This window comes from Mus musculus, chromosome 4 (genome assembly GCF_000001635.26).
Source record: "Mus musculus strain C57BL/6J chromosome 4, GRCm38.p6 C57BL/6J".
Classification (NCBI taxonomy): domain Eukaryota; kingdom Metazoa; phylum Chordata; class Mammalia; order Rodentia; family Muridae; genus Mus; species Mus musculus.
The window spans coordinates 9273480-9289592 of NC_000070.6; the positions used below are offsets into that span (position 1 = coordinate 9273480).

The 16113-nt window shown below is 41.0% G+C and overlaps 1 protein-coding gene and 1 long non-coding RNA gene across 10 annotated transcripts in view; one reads left to right on the forward strand and one right to left on the reverse strand.

The window, feature by feature from the left end:
* Clvs1 (clavesin 1) overlaps positions 1 to 16113 on the forward strand; it is a 306947-nt gene that overhangs the window by 128735 nt on the left and 162099 nt on the right. For 3 of the 6 annotated variants that reach the window (XM_030253851.1, NM_001355183.1, NM_028940.2), the window contains one exon: positions 7909 to 8533. The exons of 2 other annotated variants lie outside the window; for them this stretch is intronic. In XM_030253851.1, coding sequence (XP_030109711.1) covers positions 8079 to 8533 — 455 coding nt within the window. In that variant the 5' untranslated portion in view covers positions 7909 to 8078. The remainder of the gene's footprint in view (positions 1 to 7908; positions 8534 to 16113) is intronic. One more of the 6 variants, XM_030253852.1, reaches the window with a different exon arrangement.
* Positions 5779 to 13912, reverse strand: Gm11816. 4 transcript variants are annotated; one of them, XR_001784235.2, is made up of 4 exons: positions 13772 to 13876; positions 11935 to 12617; positions 10724 to 10976; positions 8747 to 10287 (listed from the first exon to the last, which is right to left on the reverse strand). It is a non-coding gene; the product is annotated as a predicted gene 11816 (long non-coding RNA). The 4 variants fall into 4 exon arrangements; XR_881109.3 differs by having other exon boundaries at positions 5779 to 10976; positions 11935 to 12023; positions 13772 to 13912; XR_390385.3 differs by having other exon boundaries at positions 8747 to 10976; positions 11935 to 12308.

A 16113-nucleotide genomic window follows, 5' to 3' on the forward strand; every position in this document is an offset into this window, starting at 1 on the left:
TTCCTACTTTTCTGCTGGTGTTAAGATTTTGTTTAATTTGACTTAATTTGTTAAGTCATTGTAAGCTGTGGTTGACCCACGGTGCTCTGGAATAATGGAGCTTGTACTCAAGTCCAGTGATGTTCTGACACTTGTCGCAACTCTCCATTCTTCCTTCCCTTGCAGCCTCTACTCCTATTCTCTTCTGCCAAGTCAATGTGTTTTGTCTCTTATATGTGAGGGAAACCATATTTAGTTTTTCTGTGTCTGGCTTATTTCACTTAACATGGTGAATGGGCCTCCCTTGAAAAATGAAGGACCACAGTTATCCTCTTATTTAAATTTTGTACAGCCAGGTGTAATTAGTAATGACCTTTAACTGCAATGAAAGACAAACCATTCTAATTTCTGAGGCAGTTCCAAGGTCAGTTGAGGGAAAAGATGTCTGAGTTCTTCTTTCCTCTCATGCAACTCTGGAGCAACTTTCTCCATTCCACTTTTACCTGGTGGTTTTCTTCATTCTGATCCTTGCTGGGCCCATTGTTGTCCCAACTACATTCATAAGAAGAGTCCCAATTACTTAGATGTCCTGAAAAAGCCGAGTAAAGAGGGTAATTTAATCCCAAATTGGGGAACCTCATTGCTCATCCACCTCTATATTATTTTTTCTCAAATCATGGAGTCTATTTGGGGAAGCACCTTTTTCCTTTGAGACAAAGTAGTTAGGCATTTCCACCTCCTCTCTTCCTCTCCCAGAGATATGCCTACCAAACACAGCTGATCCACTTTGGCTATGGACTGCCAACTGCTTGGGGCTTCTTCATATGGCGATGGAGCAACATCCTATGATGACATTTCAGTCTAATTTTTAACATGCGTGTATCCCTTTCCCGTGTGCACCATTTTTCCCCAAGATTAGAAAGTGAAAAGCTCCCTAGTGAAACCCTTGTCCCACCCTAAGCAGTGTGGAGGCAGGAGGAAGAGCTTCTGTCCTCTAGCTTGCCTAGCCTCCTCTTGCCTGGTCACACAAAACCATCAAAGATGACAAAATAGTGTTTTAGAACTCAGGAGTCAACAGTTTGCCAAATTGCTCCAATGTACCTGAGGCCTAGTCTATTTTCATTTTGATCAGGCATCTATTTTGGGTAAGAAGTTCTCAGTGTCTCTATGTTGATGGAACTCCTTCCAGTTTCCTTTTAACCTTTCTCTAGAACAGGAGCACATGGAAGCACATGACTGTGCTTGGTTGCTATTTTAAAAGGATCCAAGGGAATCTACACAATGAATATTTATGGGGAAGGAGTAAGCCCTGGGTTAGGGCTGAGATAGAGGTGATGGAATGTTGACAGTGAGCCAGGACTAAATTCTGATCACGCTACACTTTCTGATGATTAAAGGTCTCCACTCTGTCCTTCCAAACTCTCCCCAACTCTGGTACGGAGAATTCCTATCTGAAAGTTGGCAAAATTTGGTGAAAGTCAGTGCACGCAGCAACATAGGCAAACTCAGGGCTTTGGTCCCTTGATCTGCATAAAGGAAGAAGTTCCCACAAACCATACCAACCCCCCTGAAAACCCAACAACTGCAAAGAACCATTTCAAGAACTGACACATTCTGAATGTGTAATTAACAACCCTGAGCTTGAAGTGTGGGTTCCACTAACAATAAGAGAACATGGTAGCATTCTGGAAAGATCTCAGTTAGAATTGTCCAGGGGAAGAGGCTTTGGTCAGTGTGATTGTAAACATTGGTCTAGATGGTCCAGGATCATCTACATTGACTTCACTTGGTATAAAAATTTCTTGCACTGAATGTGGTAATGCATATAATGTGATCAATCAAGAATCCGAGGCAGGAGGATTGTGAACCCGAGACCATATGGGCTACATAGTAAAACCCCTTCAAAAAAAAAACCACAATAAACCACTAAAAGATAAAACTATCAAAGCAAACAGATTAAAAATCTCTTTGGCATCCCTTGGTAATATATGTGCAATTTTCATATTTGGAATGGAGTTTTAAACAAAATAGTTTTAAAATTTGTAAAAATGTTCTTTTGTCCTAGTGGACGAAGTAGTGGATTAGAATTTAATAGATAGGGTTCATAAAGATTCACTTTTTTTCTTTCTTTTGTAAAAGAAGAAAGCTCACAAAATAAACATGATTTTCTCATTTCATATTTATAGTAATAGGCATGTGAAATTCTACTTATTACTAAGAACACACAGAAGACACACTAATCTGAAGTTTTATTTATTAGTAATTTGTGTCCACATATCTCAAAGAATATTAAAGTTGTGTAGGTTCTGTTGTTACTGTTTTTGAGATAGGGTCAAATTTTGTATCCCAAGTTGGCCTCAGATTCATAATCCTTCTGCTTCAGTCTCCTGAATCCTGTGACTACAAGTTTAGTCACTATGCCTGGTGAGGTTTTATAAACATTATCTGTCTGGTTATGACAATATTCCCTTCTCTCTCCCCATTTCATGCCTGATGTGTGAGTGAGTGAGTGGGTGTGTGAGTAAATGTGAGTGTGTGTGGATGGATGAGTGTGTAAGTGTGAGTATGTGAGTGTGTGTGAGCAATTAAATGTGAGTGAATGTGTGAATGAGTGAGTATGTAAATGTGTGGGTGAGTTTGTGATTGTGAGAGTGAGTGAACTATATGAGTTTTTGATGAGTGTGTGTGTGAGTGAGAAAACATGAGTATGAGTGAATGAATGTGCGTGTGTGTGTGTGTGTGTGTGTGTGTGTGAATGAGTGTTTGTTAGGATGAAGCTACCAAGAATGTGTTGTTAAAGATGGCAACTCCTCAGAGTTAATGGACAGCCATGAATAAAACATGGATGGGTAATTTGTAGTATGAAGGCTTGTTATATGTATATGTGTATATGTGTATATATCCACATTTTGGCCTAAGCTTTCAGTCTCTCCTTTCACCTAATAATTAATAACTTGACTTTAGAGATTGGCTGGAAATTAGATAATGTTATGTTAAGGCCCTTGGCACATAACAGGCAGTCACAAGTATTTGTCTTTTCTCATGCTGCCACTAGCTCATTGTTTGACTTTAAGCCCGCCTGGAAGCTACTGCATCTCAACATCTTTTATTTATTGAGAGACAACATAATTATGATATTAACAAGAATACCACAGTTAATGGCAAATAGACTCTTTTCATTTCATAAGCATCTTCAGTTGTCTCATTCCACATTACTTTACCTTGGTGTTTCCTAGGAAATTATCTTTCTTAGGCACATTGAAGGACCTTTGTAACAAAGGAAATGTAACTGATGTAAAATGCTTTGAGCAGTTATATATTTTTAGAGGGGACATTGCTATGATTGTTCTGACCTCTTCCAGGCATTAATATGGGTTTCTGAAGATGATAACAAAATTCATGGGAATAATTGGTGATAAAAGACCTGAAATAGGTTAGACTTGAAAATCTCTGCTTCACTAAGATGCTTATTATTATTATTATTATAATAGATAAAAATATGCTATGCATTTATAAGCCACTTCCTTAAGAATGAATTGTGGATGAGCAAATAAGTACATAGATTTATTTTTGTCTTACTTGAGATGAAATGCTTGTCTGGAATTTAAACTCCTAGCAGTAGAGATTTCCTTTTCTCCTCATTTATATAAAACTAATACAACCCAAATTTATAGCTTATTAGAAAATTTTGTGGATTATAAGCACCAGCATTCTAGCTTGGCATCCCAAGAGATACTCCTCTTTCAGAGTACAAAGCCACGGAAAACCCTGTAAGCACCGGGGAGAGCCGCTTTCTGCACCTGCCTAAAGCTCCCTTTCTGCTTGGTGAGCAGACCTCACTGTTGACGCCACACTTGGCCTTCTTTGAGGCATGGTAAAGAGTGAGTCTTTCCAAGACAATGGCAGGGTCTTTGATCTGTTATATTGGCAAAGGAAAATATTAAAGAGAAGAACAAATTATTAGTGATAGCTGGAAAGGCACAGCCAACTGAATCCTAAATAGCTTCAGCCATTTCCCAATGTTAAAAAGAGAATAGAGAGAGTAGGTATCTATCTGTAAGGTACAGCACTGTTTAAGGCTGTCTAAGACCACCCAGAGGTAGATTTCGGCTCACAGAAGGGTTAGTATGGAAGAGATATGAGGGACGGAGAGTGGGGGTCTGGAGTGTTAGAAGGAATGTCAATCAGATGCTAAATAGCAAATCCTTAAACCTCTGCTACACAACAGAGACGAATCAACACATGAATGAAGAACATAGCCCAAAGAGGTTATTTGGATTATCTTCCCATTTCTACCTCTTGGCAAGACATTTAATTTCTTCACATCTCAGATTCTACTCATTTGGTCTAGTTGTTCTAAAGTGTATTGTGGTATATAAAGAGACTATGTGAGTGTCTGGGACATAATAAGTACAGCAATAATAAATAATGAATTATAGATATTATCATTATTGTGAATACTGTCAGGAAAGTAAACCACTCTCACTTATGAGTAGGACCTCAAGTCCAATGTAACCTATTCATAATTCAGAAAAGCCGAGCGAGAACACAAGCCTGTGGTTGATTGAAAATGCCACATTGTGATTAAACGTTCTTCATACAGTTTTTCTTGTGCCTTAACTAGCATTGATTGGTGTTATTTAAATAGCAGTTGGCTCAGGATTCCAGTATGAAGAATTTACCTTTAAATATATCATATTAAGCATGAAATTCAGTGACCCTGGCTGGACTGTTCTCACCAGAAGCCTCTACTGCATGCTGAGCACAGAATAAAGATGTAGATTGGAGCAAATTTATTTCAGATATTATAGATCGGAGGCATAGCTATGTATGGAGGCAGGGCATGAAATATGCGACCTCAATTCTCCCCTTGAACCCACAGTAATTTATCTGGGAAACATTGTTGAGTTCCTTGGACTGTGAGGTAAGTAACTTGCTCCAAAGCAGCTTTAAATCTTCTTCAGGGAACAAGCTGTTGCTATGTGTTGTGCTCTTAGTGTTGTGCTCCTTGGCTTGAAACTGTGAACATTACCCAGAATGCTTCAGTGAGACTGGGATCTGAAATACAATGTCCTAGAGGAAATTCTCTAGGGGCAGGAAGTGGAATTCTTTATAGATAAGGGAGGGAATTAAAGGTGAACTGCAAGGCTTTAAGAAAAACTAACCTGAGCTGGGCGTGGTGGCACACACCTTTAATCCTAGCACTTGGGAGGCAGAGGCAGAGGCAGAGGCAGATGGATTTTTGAGTTCGAGGCCAGGCTGGTCTACAAAGTGAGTTCCAGGACAGCCAGGGCTACACAGAGAAACCCTGTCTCAAAAAAACAAAAAACAAAACAAAACAAACAAACAAAAAACACCAAACAAACAAACAAACAAAAACCCAAAACAAAACAAAACAAAAACAAACAAAAAAACTAGTCTGCCCAAGATATGGGAGAACCACTGACTTATAAAAGAACCGGCATTTTGACTGCTATTTTTATTGATGCTTTTATAACTGGTAGCATCTGCTGCATCATGTATACTGTCCTAGGCACTGAGAAATGTCAGAGGTCACAATGAACTTCGTTGCTCACAGAGCATATACGGAGGATTCACAGGTCAATAACAGACACTCTCCTTTTGTAGGAGATTCTGAATAAAAGGAAGAAGGGAAGATGCTAATAAGACATGGTATGGTTAAATGTGTGTGCATCATCTGATTTCTGATTTCAGAAGGTTGAGGAGGGTTTCCTGGGGTGAGTGACTTTCAGAATGAGTCTGAAGAATGGGGAGTTGGAAGCTAATAATGGATGTTAATCACAGTGCAATATGAGTTTATTTCAGTTGTAATACAGAGTAGTGGGAATGTAGAAAATAAATTGGCAACAAAGGCTATGGTAGAAAGCCTGTTTCCAGTCTAAACACTGGGGTGGGTGATGGTCTCAGTTATGCCAACAACCGTGGATCTGAAAAGATGGGAAGATTTGAGAGCTAATAAAAATGTGACTGCCCAGTAGTGGATGGAGAAAGAGAGGGTATAATAAGAGATGTCTCTCAGATTTCCAAATGTGAACTTTCATGGAAGTTGTTGTCATTCACTAAGAGATGAAACTGGAGGATTGGGAACTATGAATAGTTCAGTTTTGAACATACTATCTTTGTATCTGTAGGTTATTTGCAGGAAGATGCTCAGTGGGCAACTGAAGAAGGAGCCTGGAGATCAGAAGAAGGCTAGGGACTGGAGTTGTTTGCTTGCAGGTAGACAGATCATGGGGCAGGATCCTGAAGATTGTGGTATTGGCTTGCACATAGGGAGCAGAATGAGCAGGGGAAACAAGATGCAGGGGGCAGGGATGGCCAGGGCCTGTGGACAGAGAAAGGAATGAGGGAAGGAGAAGATGGTCTAAGGAGGAAAAGGTCGGTGTCCAATACTAATGGATGTCACCGAAAATGGAAACTGAAAACTGACTTTTGTATGTAGCAACATGAGTGCCATTCAATACTGTCTAGACTGCTTGGTATCCTTCCAGTTTGTTTGTTCCAGCATCATCATTGTTAGTATCTATCTTAGCCAGGGTTACTATTGCTGATACTATTGATGAAACACGATGGACAAAAGCAACTTGGGGAAGAAAGGATTTATTTGCCTTATGTATCCTGAACCACAGTCCATTGAGGGAAACCAAGGCAGAAACTCAAAGAACGTGTGAACCTGGAGGCAGGAACTGATGTAGAGGCCATGGAAGGGTGCTACTTATTAGATTTCTCCTCATGCTTTGCTCAGTGTGTTTTTTTATAGCACCTAGGACTATCAGCCTAGGTGTGGCACCACCCACAATGAGCTAGGCCTCCTGCATCAATTATTAAGAAAATTCTGTATAGACTTGCCTATAGCTTGAGCTTATGAAAGGAATTTCTCACTTGATGCTCCTCCTTTCAGATGACTCTTGCTTGTGTCATTAGTGCCTATGTTTCTATAACAATGATACATCCATCTTTGGTATGTTGGTGAGAAGATGTTGATCAGACTGTCTAAGAGAATGGTGAATGTAGAGATATCTTGGATCAAGTATACAAAGAAAGATTCAAAGAATACAGGTGATTTTCTTCTTTTGTTTATCATTTACCAGGAGAAATGAGATGATAATCAAAACTCTTTTCTTTTCCTTTGTAAAACAGTAGCTGAGGACAATAGAAAATTTATAGCAAATGGACAGATTTAGAAGTCCATATGGGTGAGGTAGAGAGCAGATTGAGAGCCTTGGGTGCCTGTGGTTTCTTAGCAGGACAGGAAGAAGTCAAAACCACAAGTTCCACATGAGCCTGCAAACCTTTCTCATGGCTCAAAATGTCCTTCCTGAAGGTCAAGCTTCCAGCCCTGAACTTGTCTGGCATAACCTAGCCTGTGGAAACACGCTTGCTATTAATTAGGCACCTTAGGGTTAGGTTAGGGTGACCTTTAGTAGTCTCAAGCCGCGAAGGGCTGCCCTTAAAAAATGTGAGAGACATATTTATGTCTGGGATACTTGTGTGAGAAATGAGGCTAATGGGAACCAATCAATTGTATAGCAGCCATAACATCTCTGTTGTATTTAGGCCCATGAACAGCCACATAAGCATGCTTTAGCATCATCAACAACAAAACCATTCATTAATAAAAATCACTCTATCGCTAATCTGACTACAGACCATTATCTTAAGGAGTCACTCACTGTAACTAAAACTTTTGTGAATGTATTTCAAATATTTGTATGTTAACTATTCAAGTTGTTAATAATACGGCCAAATGTCCTATCTAAGGATTATATGTGCTTAGTTGCAAGGTATATGCTCATCAGACCCACACTTCAATGAACTCTTCTATCTAGACTTCAATGAATTTGCCCGGATATTCTCTGCTTCATCTCTCTCTCTCTCTTGTTTCTCCTGTGTGCATCTGTTTTTCAGTAAGCAATGGCTTCGGTTTCCCTCCTCTTTTGGATGGCCACCACCACATAGGGCCTGAATGTCCTGCTGTTCTCCAAGGACAGAAAGAAGACTCTGTACCCGTCTGTTTGGGGAGCAGTCTTGTAGGGGAGCCATCGAATGGGCCACGGATTCAGCACACTTCCATGTGAATGGGACCAGTTTCTGTTCTTCCCTCACCTCAGAGCTTAAGCACTTGGGAAGGAGATTTGGCCAAGATGACGCATTTGCAGGCTGGGCTCAGTCCAGACACTATAGAAAAAGCTCGTCTGGAACTGAATGAAAACCCAGATATTTTACATCAGGACATTCAACAAGTCAGAGACATGATCATCACCAGACCAGACATTGGGTTTTTACGTACAGATGATGCCTTCATTCTGCGATTTCTTCGAGCCAGGAAGTTTCACCAAGCCGATGCCTTCAGACTCCTGGCCCAGTACTTTCAGTACCGCCAGCTGAACCTGGACATGTTCAAAAACTTTAAGGCAGATGATCCCGGGATTAAGAGGGCTTTGATCGACGGATTCCCCGGAGTGCTGGAAAATCGTGACCACTATGGCAGGAAGATTCTCTTGCTGTTTGCTGCCAATTGGGATCAGAGTAGGTAAATGTAGATAGTGTCTTTACTTGGCTTTGCTTTGACATAGCATCATCAGTGCATGCTGGGGTTGTATTGCTTCATAGGTCAAAATTCATTCCACATGCCCTCAAGGAGGTTTTAGGACCTTGATGTAATGTCACCCAAAAGCAAAACTACAAGAGAACTATAGCCTCTGAGTTGCACTGGACTTTAGAAGTAGGCATTTCACTCATCAAATTGGGTCAATTATTTTAATAAATCCAAAGTTGATGTTCCAAAAGGGCAATCTGTTCTCTTTGACATTATCTCCTTAAGCAACAACAGTACAAAAACCCCAGCTTCTCTAGATTGGTTTCCATACAAAATAAGTTTTGTGGATGCTCTCTGTAACTTTAATATCCTCCTCTTTTGTATGGCAGATTTTTCATACAAATGAACTCCCTTGATAAATGTCCTTTTTAGAGCCCCAGACTCTACATACCCATGTATCTGTCTTCATCTCTCTACCTAGTCCCTCATGCCAAAATATGGGATCATCTTTGGCATTGGTCCCATTATCTGACCTCTTCCCAAATTCCACCCACCTCCACCTTTTCCTTTAAAAATCATTCCCAGTATCTTCACTTCACTGCCCCCATGGCTAACGATCAAGTTTTCGTTCACATTGTTTTGTGAAAACAATTATAACAGAAATGTAAGATCACACTGCTCATCAGATAACCTTTTTGGTGCTTACCACATTTTCTTTTATTTTCAATTTTTAAAATTTTCATTAGGTATTTTCTTCATTTACATTTCAAATACTATCCCAAAAGTCCCCCATACCCTACCTACCCACTCCCCTACCCACCCACTCCCACTTCTTGGCCCTGGCATTCCCCTGTACTGAGGCATATAAAGTTGGCAAGACCAAGGGGCCTCTCTTCCCAATAATGGCCAACTAGGCCAACTTCTGCTACATATGCAGCTAGAGATATGAGCTCCGGGAGTACTGGTTAGTTCATATTGTTGTTCCAACTATAGGGTTGCAGACCTCTTTAGCTCCTTGGGTACTTTCTCCAGCTCCTCCATTGGGGGCCCTGTGTTCCATCCAATAGCTGACTGTGAGCATCCATTTCTGTGTTTGCCAGGCACCGGCGTAGCCTCACAAGAGACAGCTATATGAGGGTCCTTTCAGCAAAATCTTACTGGCGTATGCAATGGTGTCAGCGTTTGCTTACCACATCTTCTACTGGGTATTTGTATGATCTCATCTAGCCACCCAATACCTTCAAATTATAAAGGTTACTGCCATTTCTCATACTTCATGGTACAAGAATATGAGAAGGTACAGATCTGGATTCACTGTCACATAGCTAGTGAAGCCAGAATGGAAGTTGTGTCCTGGTTATGTGACTTCAGAGCCAGTTGTCATAGCCCAGCTATGCAACGTCACCGTGTGTCATGAGATCAGGGAAGATGGTGCCTTTTGCATGTTTATCTCTTTGCTGGGTAGCACAACTATCAATGTTGATTGGGAAAAATGAAAGGAGCCACTTGCTAGAACGCCCACTGTGGTTGGGACTTTCACAACAATATCGTGGATAAAAATTTTATGTTCATAGGAAGACATAATGGAAAAATATACCAAAACCTTACCAATGCCATTTAAAAGAACTTCTGGTCTGTCTTTCCGTTGCCTCATGCCCCTGTTTTTTCTAAGAATATCAGAAGTCCAGGGAGGTTTCACAATCATTGGCTATTTCCTGGTTGATAAATCAAGGCAGGACCATCTGGCTCTGGAAAAGTACACAAATGTCTCCACACAATCAGCCTAGACTTGAGTCAGATCTGTACCTGAACCGATAATAGCGATGTGGAATAGAAATCATGTTTATCAAGTTCACATTGCAGTTCATGGTAAGCCTTGCTTTATGTTGTTCCACTGATAAGAATGATGGATGGATTTTTGTATCCATCCATCCATCCATCCATCCATCCATCCATCATTTAATCAACAAGCATGTAGAGGTGTGAGTTTGAGGCACTTAAGACCATGATGAGAACATGAGGTCTTCATCAGTGAAGACCCATGTGCAGGGTTCAATAAATGGTGCAGTACATAAACGGCTAGATGCTACCCTCTACTGAACAATTACTCCTGAGACACAGGGGACATAGACACAGCATCTACAGGGAAGGGAACAGTCCCACTTCCAAGAATGGAACACTCACATTTTGGCTCTGGAGCCAGACAGTTTGGTTCTGGAGAATAGCCATGCTGATGTCATTGTGCTGAATTGCCAGTGTTCCGAGGCTTCCATCTGCTGGGACGGACTGTGTGCTGAGCACCACTGTGCGCTGAGCACCGCTGAGTCGTGCTGTTCACATAAAGAAGTGAACCAGAGTACGATGTTTGACTTCGTTTTAAGGTTTGGTCTGTATGTATCCCCAAAGATGTCATGAAGAAATAAGAGGTAACAGATCTCTGAGGAAATAATGAAAATGTTTATGATTATAATAACCTTGGACAAGTTACTTCCTTCTCTGTTCCCTGAATTGCTCATGTGTAAAATAAGATTCTAATTCCAATGACTCATGAGCGAGAAGCCCATGCAGCCTCATGCGGTGGATGAGAAGGGATTCTCAGATTCACTCTATAGGCTCCCCATTTGCTCCACTTTTAAAAAATAACCTCTCTCCTCTCCTCCTTCTCATAGTCCCATGACCTAATTTTCTACTTACTATACAATTTTATCCAAACCATTTTGCTTCTGACAAAGTGATATTGGTAAATCTATCCACTTGACATTAAATCAGATGCAAACAAACCAGTTTGAACAGGAATGTGACCATCCCACTTGTGGTTATATGCCCTCAGACAAGTAGCCTCCTTCAGACCAATTCCTGTCCTGCGAGGCAGAGGATAAAAGCAATGCCTTTATGTGGAATGGAAGAGAGCAAAGTCACACTGAAGTTCACTGGCATACAACAAGCATTCAGTAGACACTGGATTCTGGAATTATCACTACTATTTTAAAAATCTGACTTCAAATATAATGGCAAACAGATGGCAAGTAAATTAGAACTGGATCCAGGAGGACACTATTTCAAAGCGAAAGTGGGATTATACATGCAAGAAATCCTCCCACTTGACTAAAGCACCTGCTTGCTTTCCCCAGATACCTGCCACATAGACCCTACCCAGACACGGTCCAAAAGGCCAGGGAAATTCTCACAGCCTTGCAACGTGATTGCGTTCTCTCTGGGGGTGTCAATGACCATGCAGTGATTTGAATACCTCATGTGAAAGGTTTCCTGAGATTAAGATGATTATTAATATTTATGGAAAAGATGTAAACTTTCGTCCATCTTGCCCTGACACATGTATAAAAGTGACCAACTGGGAGCAGGTCACAGCAAAGGCATGAGAGCAATTGTCCTACCAGAATTCCAGCTGGTCTTGCTCAGAGATGGAGGCTCCAACAGCAGAAATCTGTGTGGTTTCCGAGTTTTCTGCAGCTGCCAGGCTGAGCTGAATGAGTTAAACACAAAAGAACCACATACTCATTCATAAAGTAAGCATGGCCAGCACTTCCAGAGCCAGCAGAGTTGTTATTCTAGTGTACCCGCTTCATATGCATTGGGACACAAGTTGACACCCTTACTCAGTGATTCCTCTGATCATAACTTATCTCACAGCAGCATCAGCAAGACTTCACAATCTGCCCCTTTAAGATCCCTAAAGAAAATCCATTGCTTGCCTGTGTTTTCTGAGCTGCAAATTTGCATGTGAGTCTTTGCTGTCAGGACTCTGGTGCTGCAGAGAGAGAGACAAGCACAGAGGCACGTGTGTATTTATTTCTGGATTCCACTTCAGTCGAAACCAAAAGTTAAGCTCGGGTCCCGTTGTTTTGCTGTTTGGAGTCCCAGTTTCTCAAGTGGAAACTGTATAAGACATCCGGCCTGTCAGGCTGCTGCTAGGACAAACACAATCTTGGTAGAGTCCCAGAGGCAGAAGGGATTGAATGATGAATTCTGAAGTCAGGTGGCCACCTTTAATTCCAGCAGCCTCCTGAAAGTCCCATGCCTTAAGATGTAGTTGAAATCCTATCATGCAGTCTCTCACCTGTAAAGTAGGAGTGGTGACCTGAGGTTTACACTGGTTGATGCACAGAAGTACTTCTTTCTTAAGAATAAATAAGCCAAGCAGGTAAAGAACTGGGATACCAGGTCAAAAGATACTTTCTAAACACTGAAACCTTTGATCAAATTATCAACATTTTTCCACTTGGGAAATTGTAAAAACAATAACTATGACAGATCATAACTCCAAAATTATATTGGGCTGGAAGGCTCTGTTATTCTTATATACCTGGTTTAAAGGCCTCTTCCTATTGTTGGTCATAGGTTGTAAGAACAACAACCAGGGGACTCCTGACACACAAGTCCTTTAACACACCATAATCACATCCACAGTACTATGTGCAGACCAGCTGTTTCCACCCCAAGTTTTGAATGGGGGACCACAACAGAGGAACAAGTCAGAAAGTGCGGAGAGATAGAGAACATTCTTCCATCAATATCATTACCTCTCACATATCAGATATCAGCAAGCAAGGTCAGATATCAGCAAGCAAGTTGAAAACTAGCCTAAAACATTGTTTCTTCAGCAAAGTTGAGGCACTGTAAGAAACATTTAAATTTAGATAACTCCTAAAGAGTAACAGAGGCTGGTGAGATGCTTGTTTAGTGCCTTCAAACATAGGGACAAGAGGAAGGCCAAACATCCAGCCGGCTGCTTCTCCCCACAACATTCGATACAGAACAAAAGGTCTATATTGAAGATTAGCAAGCTTTGGGCAAGGTTTAAGACACAGAGCTGGGGCAAAGCTGAGAAAGTAGAGAAAAATTTAAAGAGGGACCAAAAAAACCTCAGTAATTTACTCAAAGTAAATCATATTCCAATGAAATGGCTTAGAAACTCACACTCAAAATAAAAATACAGAGATAATAAAATCAACATTTCTAAAGGCCAGACAGCACGTCTGTTTTGTTCTGATTTGACTGAGCATGGCTCTGCTCTGACAAGCTAGCTATCTTGGGGAAAGAGCCATCATTAAGTTGTGTCCTGTTATTTCAGTTTCAGTCCCAACAACAACAACAACAACAACAACAACAACAACAACAACAACAACAACAACACACACACACACACACACACACACACACACACACACACACACACACACACACACACACACACAGCTGCAAGTGCCTTACTTCTTTTCCAAAGCATTTCCATGAGCATTTTCTCAGTTACTGCTAAGATCTGTTGGGGACACGAAGCATCACTGACTTACTGATGGCAGCAAGAGGGGTTTGGGAGGAGACAATGCTGTCTTCTCTAGGGAGCAATGTGACTCACCCATGGAAAAGCTGAGGCTCACAGCTTCCATTCCAAGTTAATTCCAATGACATCTGGAACCAATTACTCAGCCTTGGAATTATTAGATGTTTCAAAAATACCATTGTAGCTGCTGCGAGGCTCTCTCTCTCTCTCTCTCTCTCTCTCTCTCTCTCTCTCTCTCTCTCTCTCTCTCTCTCTGTGTGTGTGTGTGTGTGTGTGTGAGAGAGAGAGAGAGAGAGAGAGAGAGAGAGAGAGAGAGAGAGAGAGAGAGAAAGTTATTCAGTTGTTCCTTGTTCCCTAACACTGTGCAGTAGTTTAATCTGGTGAAATTTCTAGAGATAGTCGTGCTTTCAAACCTCACTGGTGATTGCCTACCTGCAACAACCTCTCCAGTGCTGGTGTAGAAAAGGTGCCAAGTTCAGAGGGTGTAAGATGACTGACATAGTCATTGGGAGAAGAGTTTTAAGTCAGTTCTTTCTTCTGATTGAAATCCTGAGCCCATCGGTTAGGTGTACTTCTTAAAACTACAAATAAGCTAGCTGACTCCTTTAGCTATTACAAAGGCATTCAAGAACCTTTTACATCTGGCAAGAGTTCTGTGTCTCATCCAATTTTATTTTCCTGAATGATAGACTGTATTCTCACATATCCATGCTGAACACTTGTGAAAAAGAAAAAAAAGAGGTGGGGCTGGGGAAGCGGCCGGATAGCTCACTGGGGTCAGGTGAACCATGTTCTCCAAATCCCAAAGGCTATTCAAAGGGAGACCCAGCAAAATGCTGGATTCTGTTCCCTCTATTCTTTAAACAACAACAACAACTCGGAATTCCTATGGCAGTGGTCAGTTCTCCAATTGTTAGGAGTTTGGAGGTGAGCCGGAGAGTGAGAGTGACCAAAATACAAACTAAGCCATGATGGGTATTTATTAAGTGTTTATCATATGCTAAGAAGAAATGCTCTTGAGAAGACACTAGTAATAACTATCTAGCAGGTGGTGAAATTAAAGCTCAAAGAAGTTAGATCGTCTATCTGAGGTCTCCAAGCTGCAAAGTGCTAACATGGGCTAAAATCTCAGCCCCAATTCCTTAGGTACAGTAGCACACCACACAACTTGTCATTGGAATCCTTCTTCCCATTTTGGGGCTGGCTAAACAGACATTCAGGAGAGTGCTAAGGAAATTGCGAGGAAACATTGCTAGTCGCTTCTGCTCTGAGAGGACATGGAAGACCTCGTGATCTACAAAGCAGATCCTTCACCATATTCTATTCTAATTCTATAGAAGCCTGGAAGATCACAGGTTGAAAATCCTTACCAAATATACTAGTTCTATTTTTTTCTTGCTGTGATAAGCACCATGACTGAAAGTAACCTTGAGTGTAATGTTCTTGTTTGTTTGCTTTTTTTGTTTTTGTTTTTGTTTTTTACCTTACTGGTTATTGTCTACCATTGAGGGAAGAAAAGGTAGGAATTCAAGGCAATAGGCTGAAGGTAGTAATTAAGGAGAAACTGTGGAAGGACATGACTATTCCCTTGCTTTCGTGGCTTCCTCAGCTATCTTTCTTAAATAGTCCAGGCATACCTTCCTAGGGATGGCATCACCCACAGGAAGCAGGGCCTTCTATGCCAATTAACAAGTAAGAAAATGTTTCAAAGATATGGCCACAGGTCATCTGACCAGGACGAGTCTCCAGCTGATAGTCCCTCTACTCAGGTATGTCAAGCTGACTATCAACTTCAGACATCATACCCAATTTCTGCCAATAATACTTGACAAGGTTAACTGTGACAGCAGAAAAATAAAACAACTTTCATTTTCAAAAACCCATTGTCCAGTAAAGGAAATTTGTTATTACTTGAAAATTAATACAAGCCAAAAATGACCTCAATTTGAGCCAACAATATGGGCCAGCTTTGCCTACCCATTCCTTTGAATTATTAAGTAAGTGTTCTTGTAGATTCTCATTTGACATCAGAATTTCAGCTCTTTGGCTTGCCTGTCTTTGGCCTCAGGAAGCTATACTTGCTATACTTGCTGCTCAGTGAGCTTATTTGGTAATAACTGCATGGCTCAGCAGAGCTATCGGGATGAGATAAGGTGCAGGAGGAAGAGTTTCTCACACAGTGCAGCCTTCCTATCTTTTTTCACAGGTAAGAAAGTTTTCTTACTTTGATGTAATTCAGAGCCTCAGGTATCCAGAACAAAATTTCCCACTC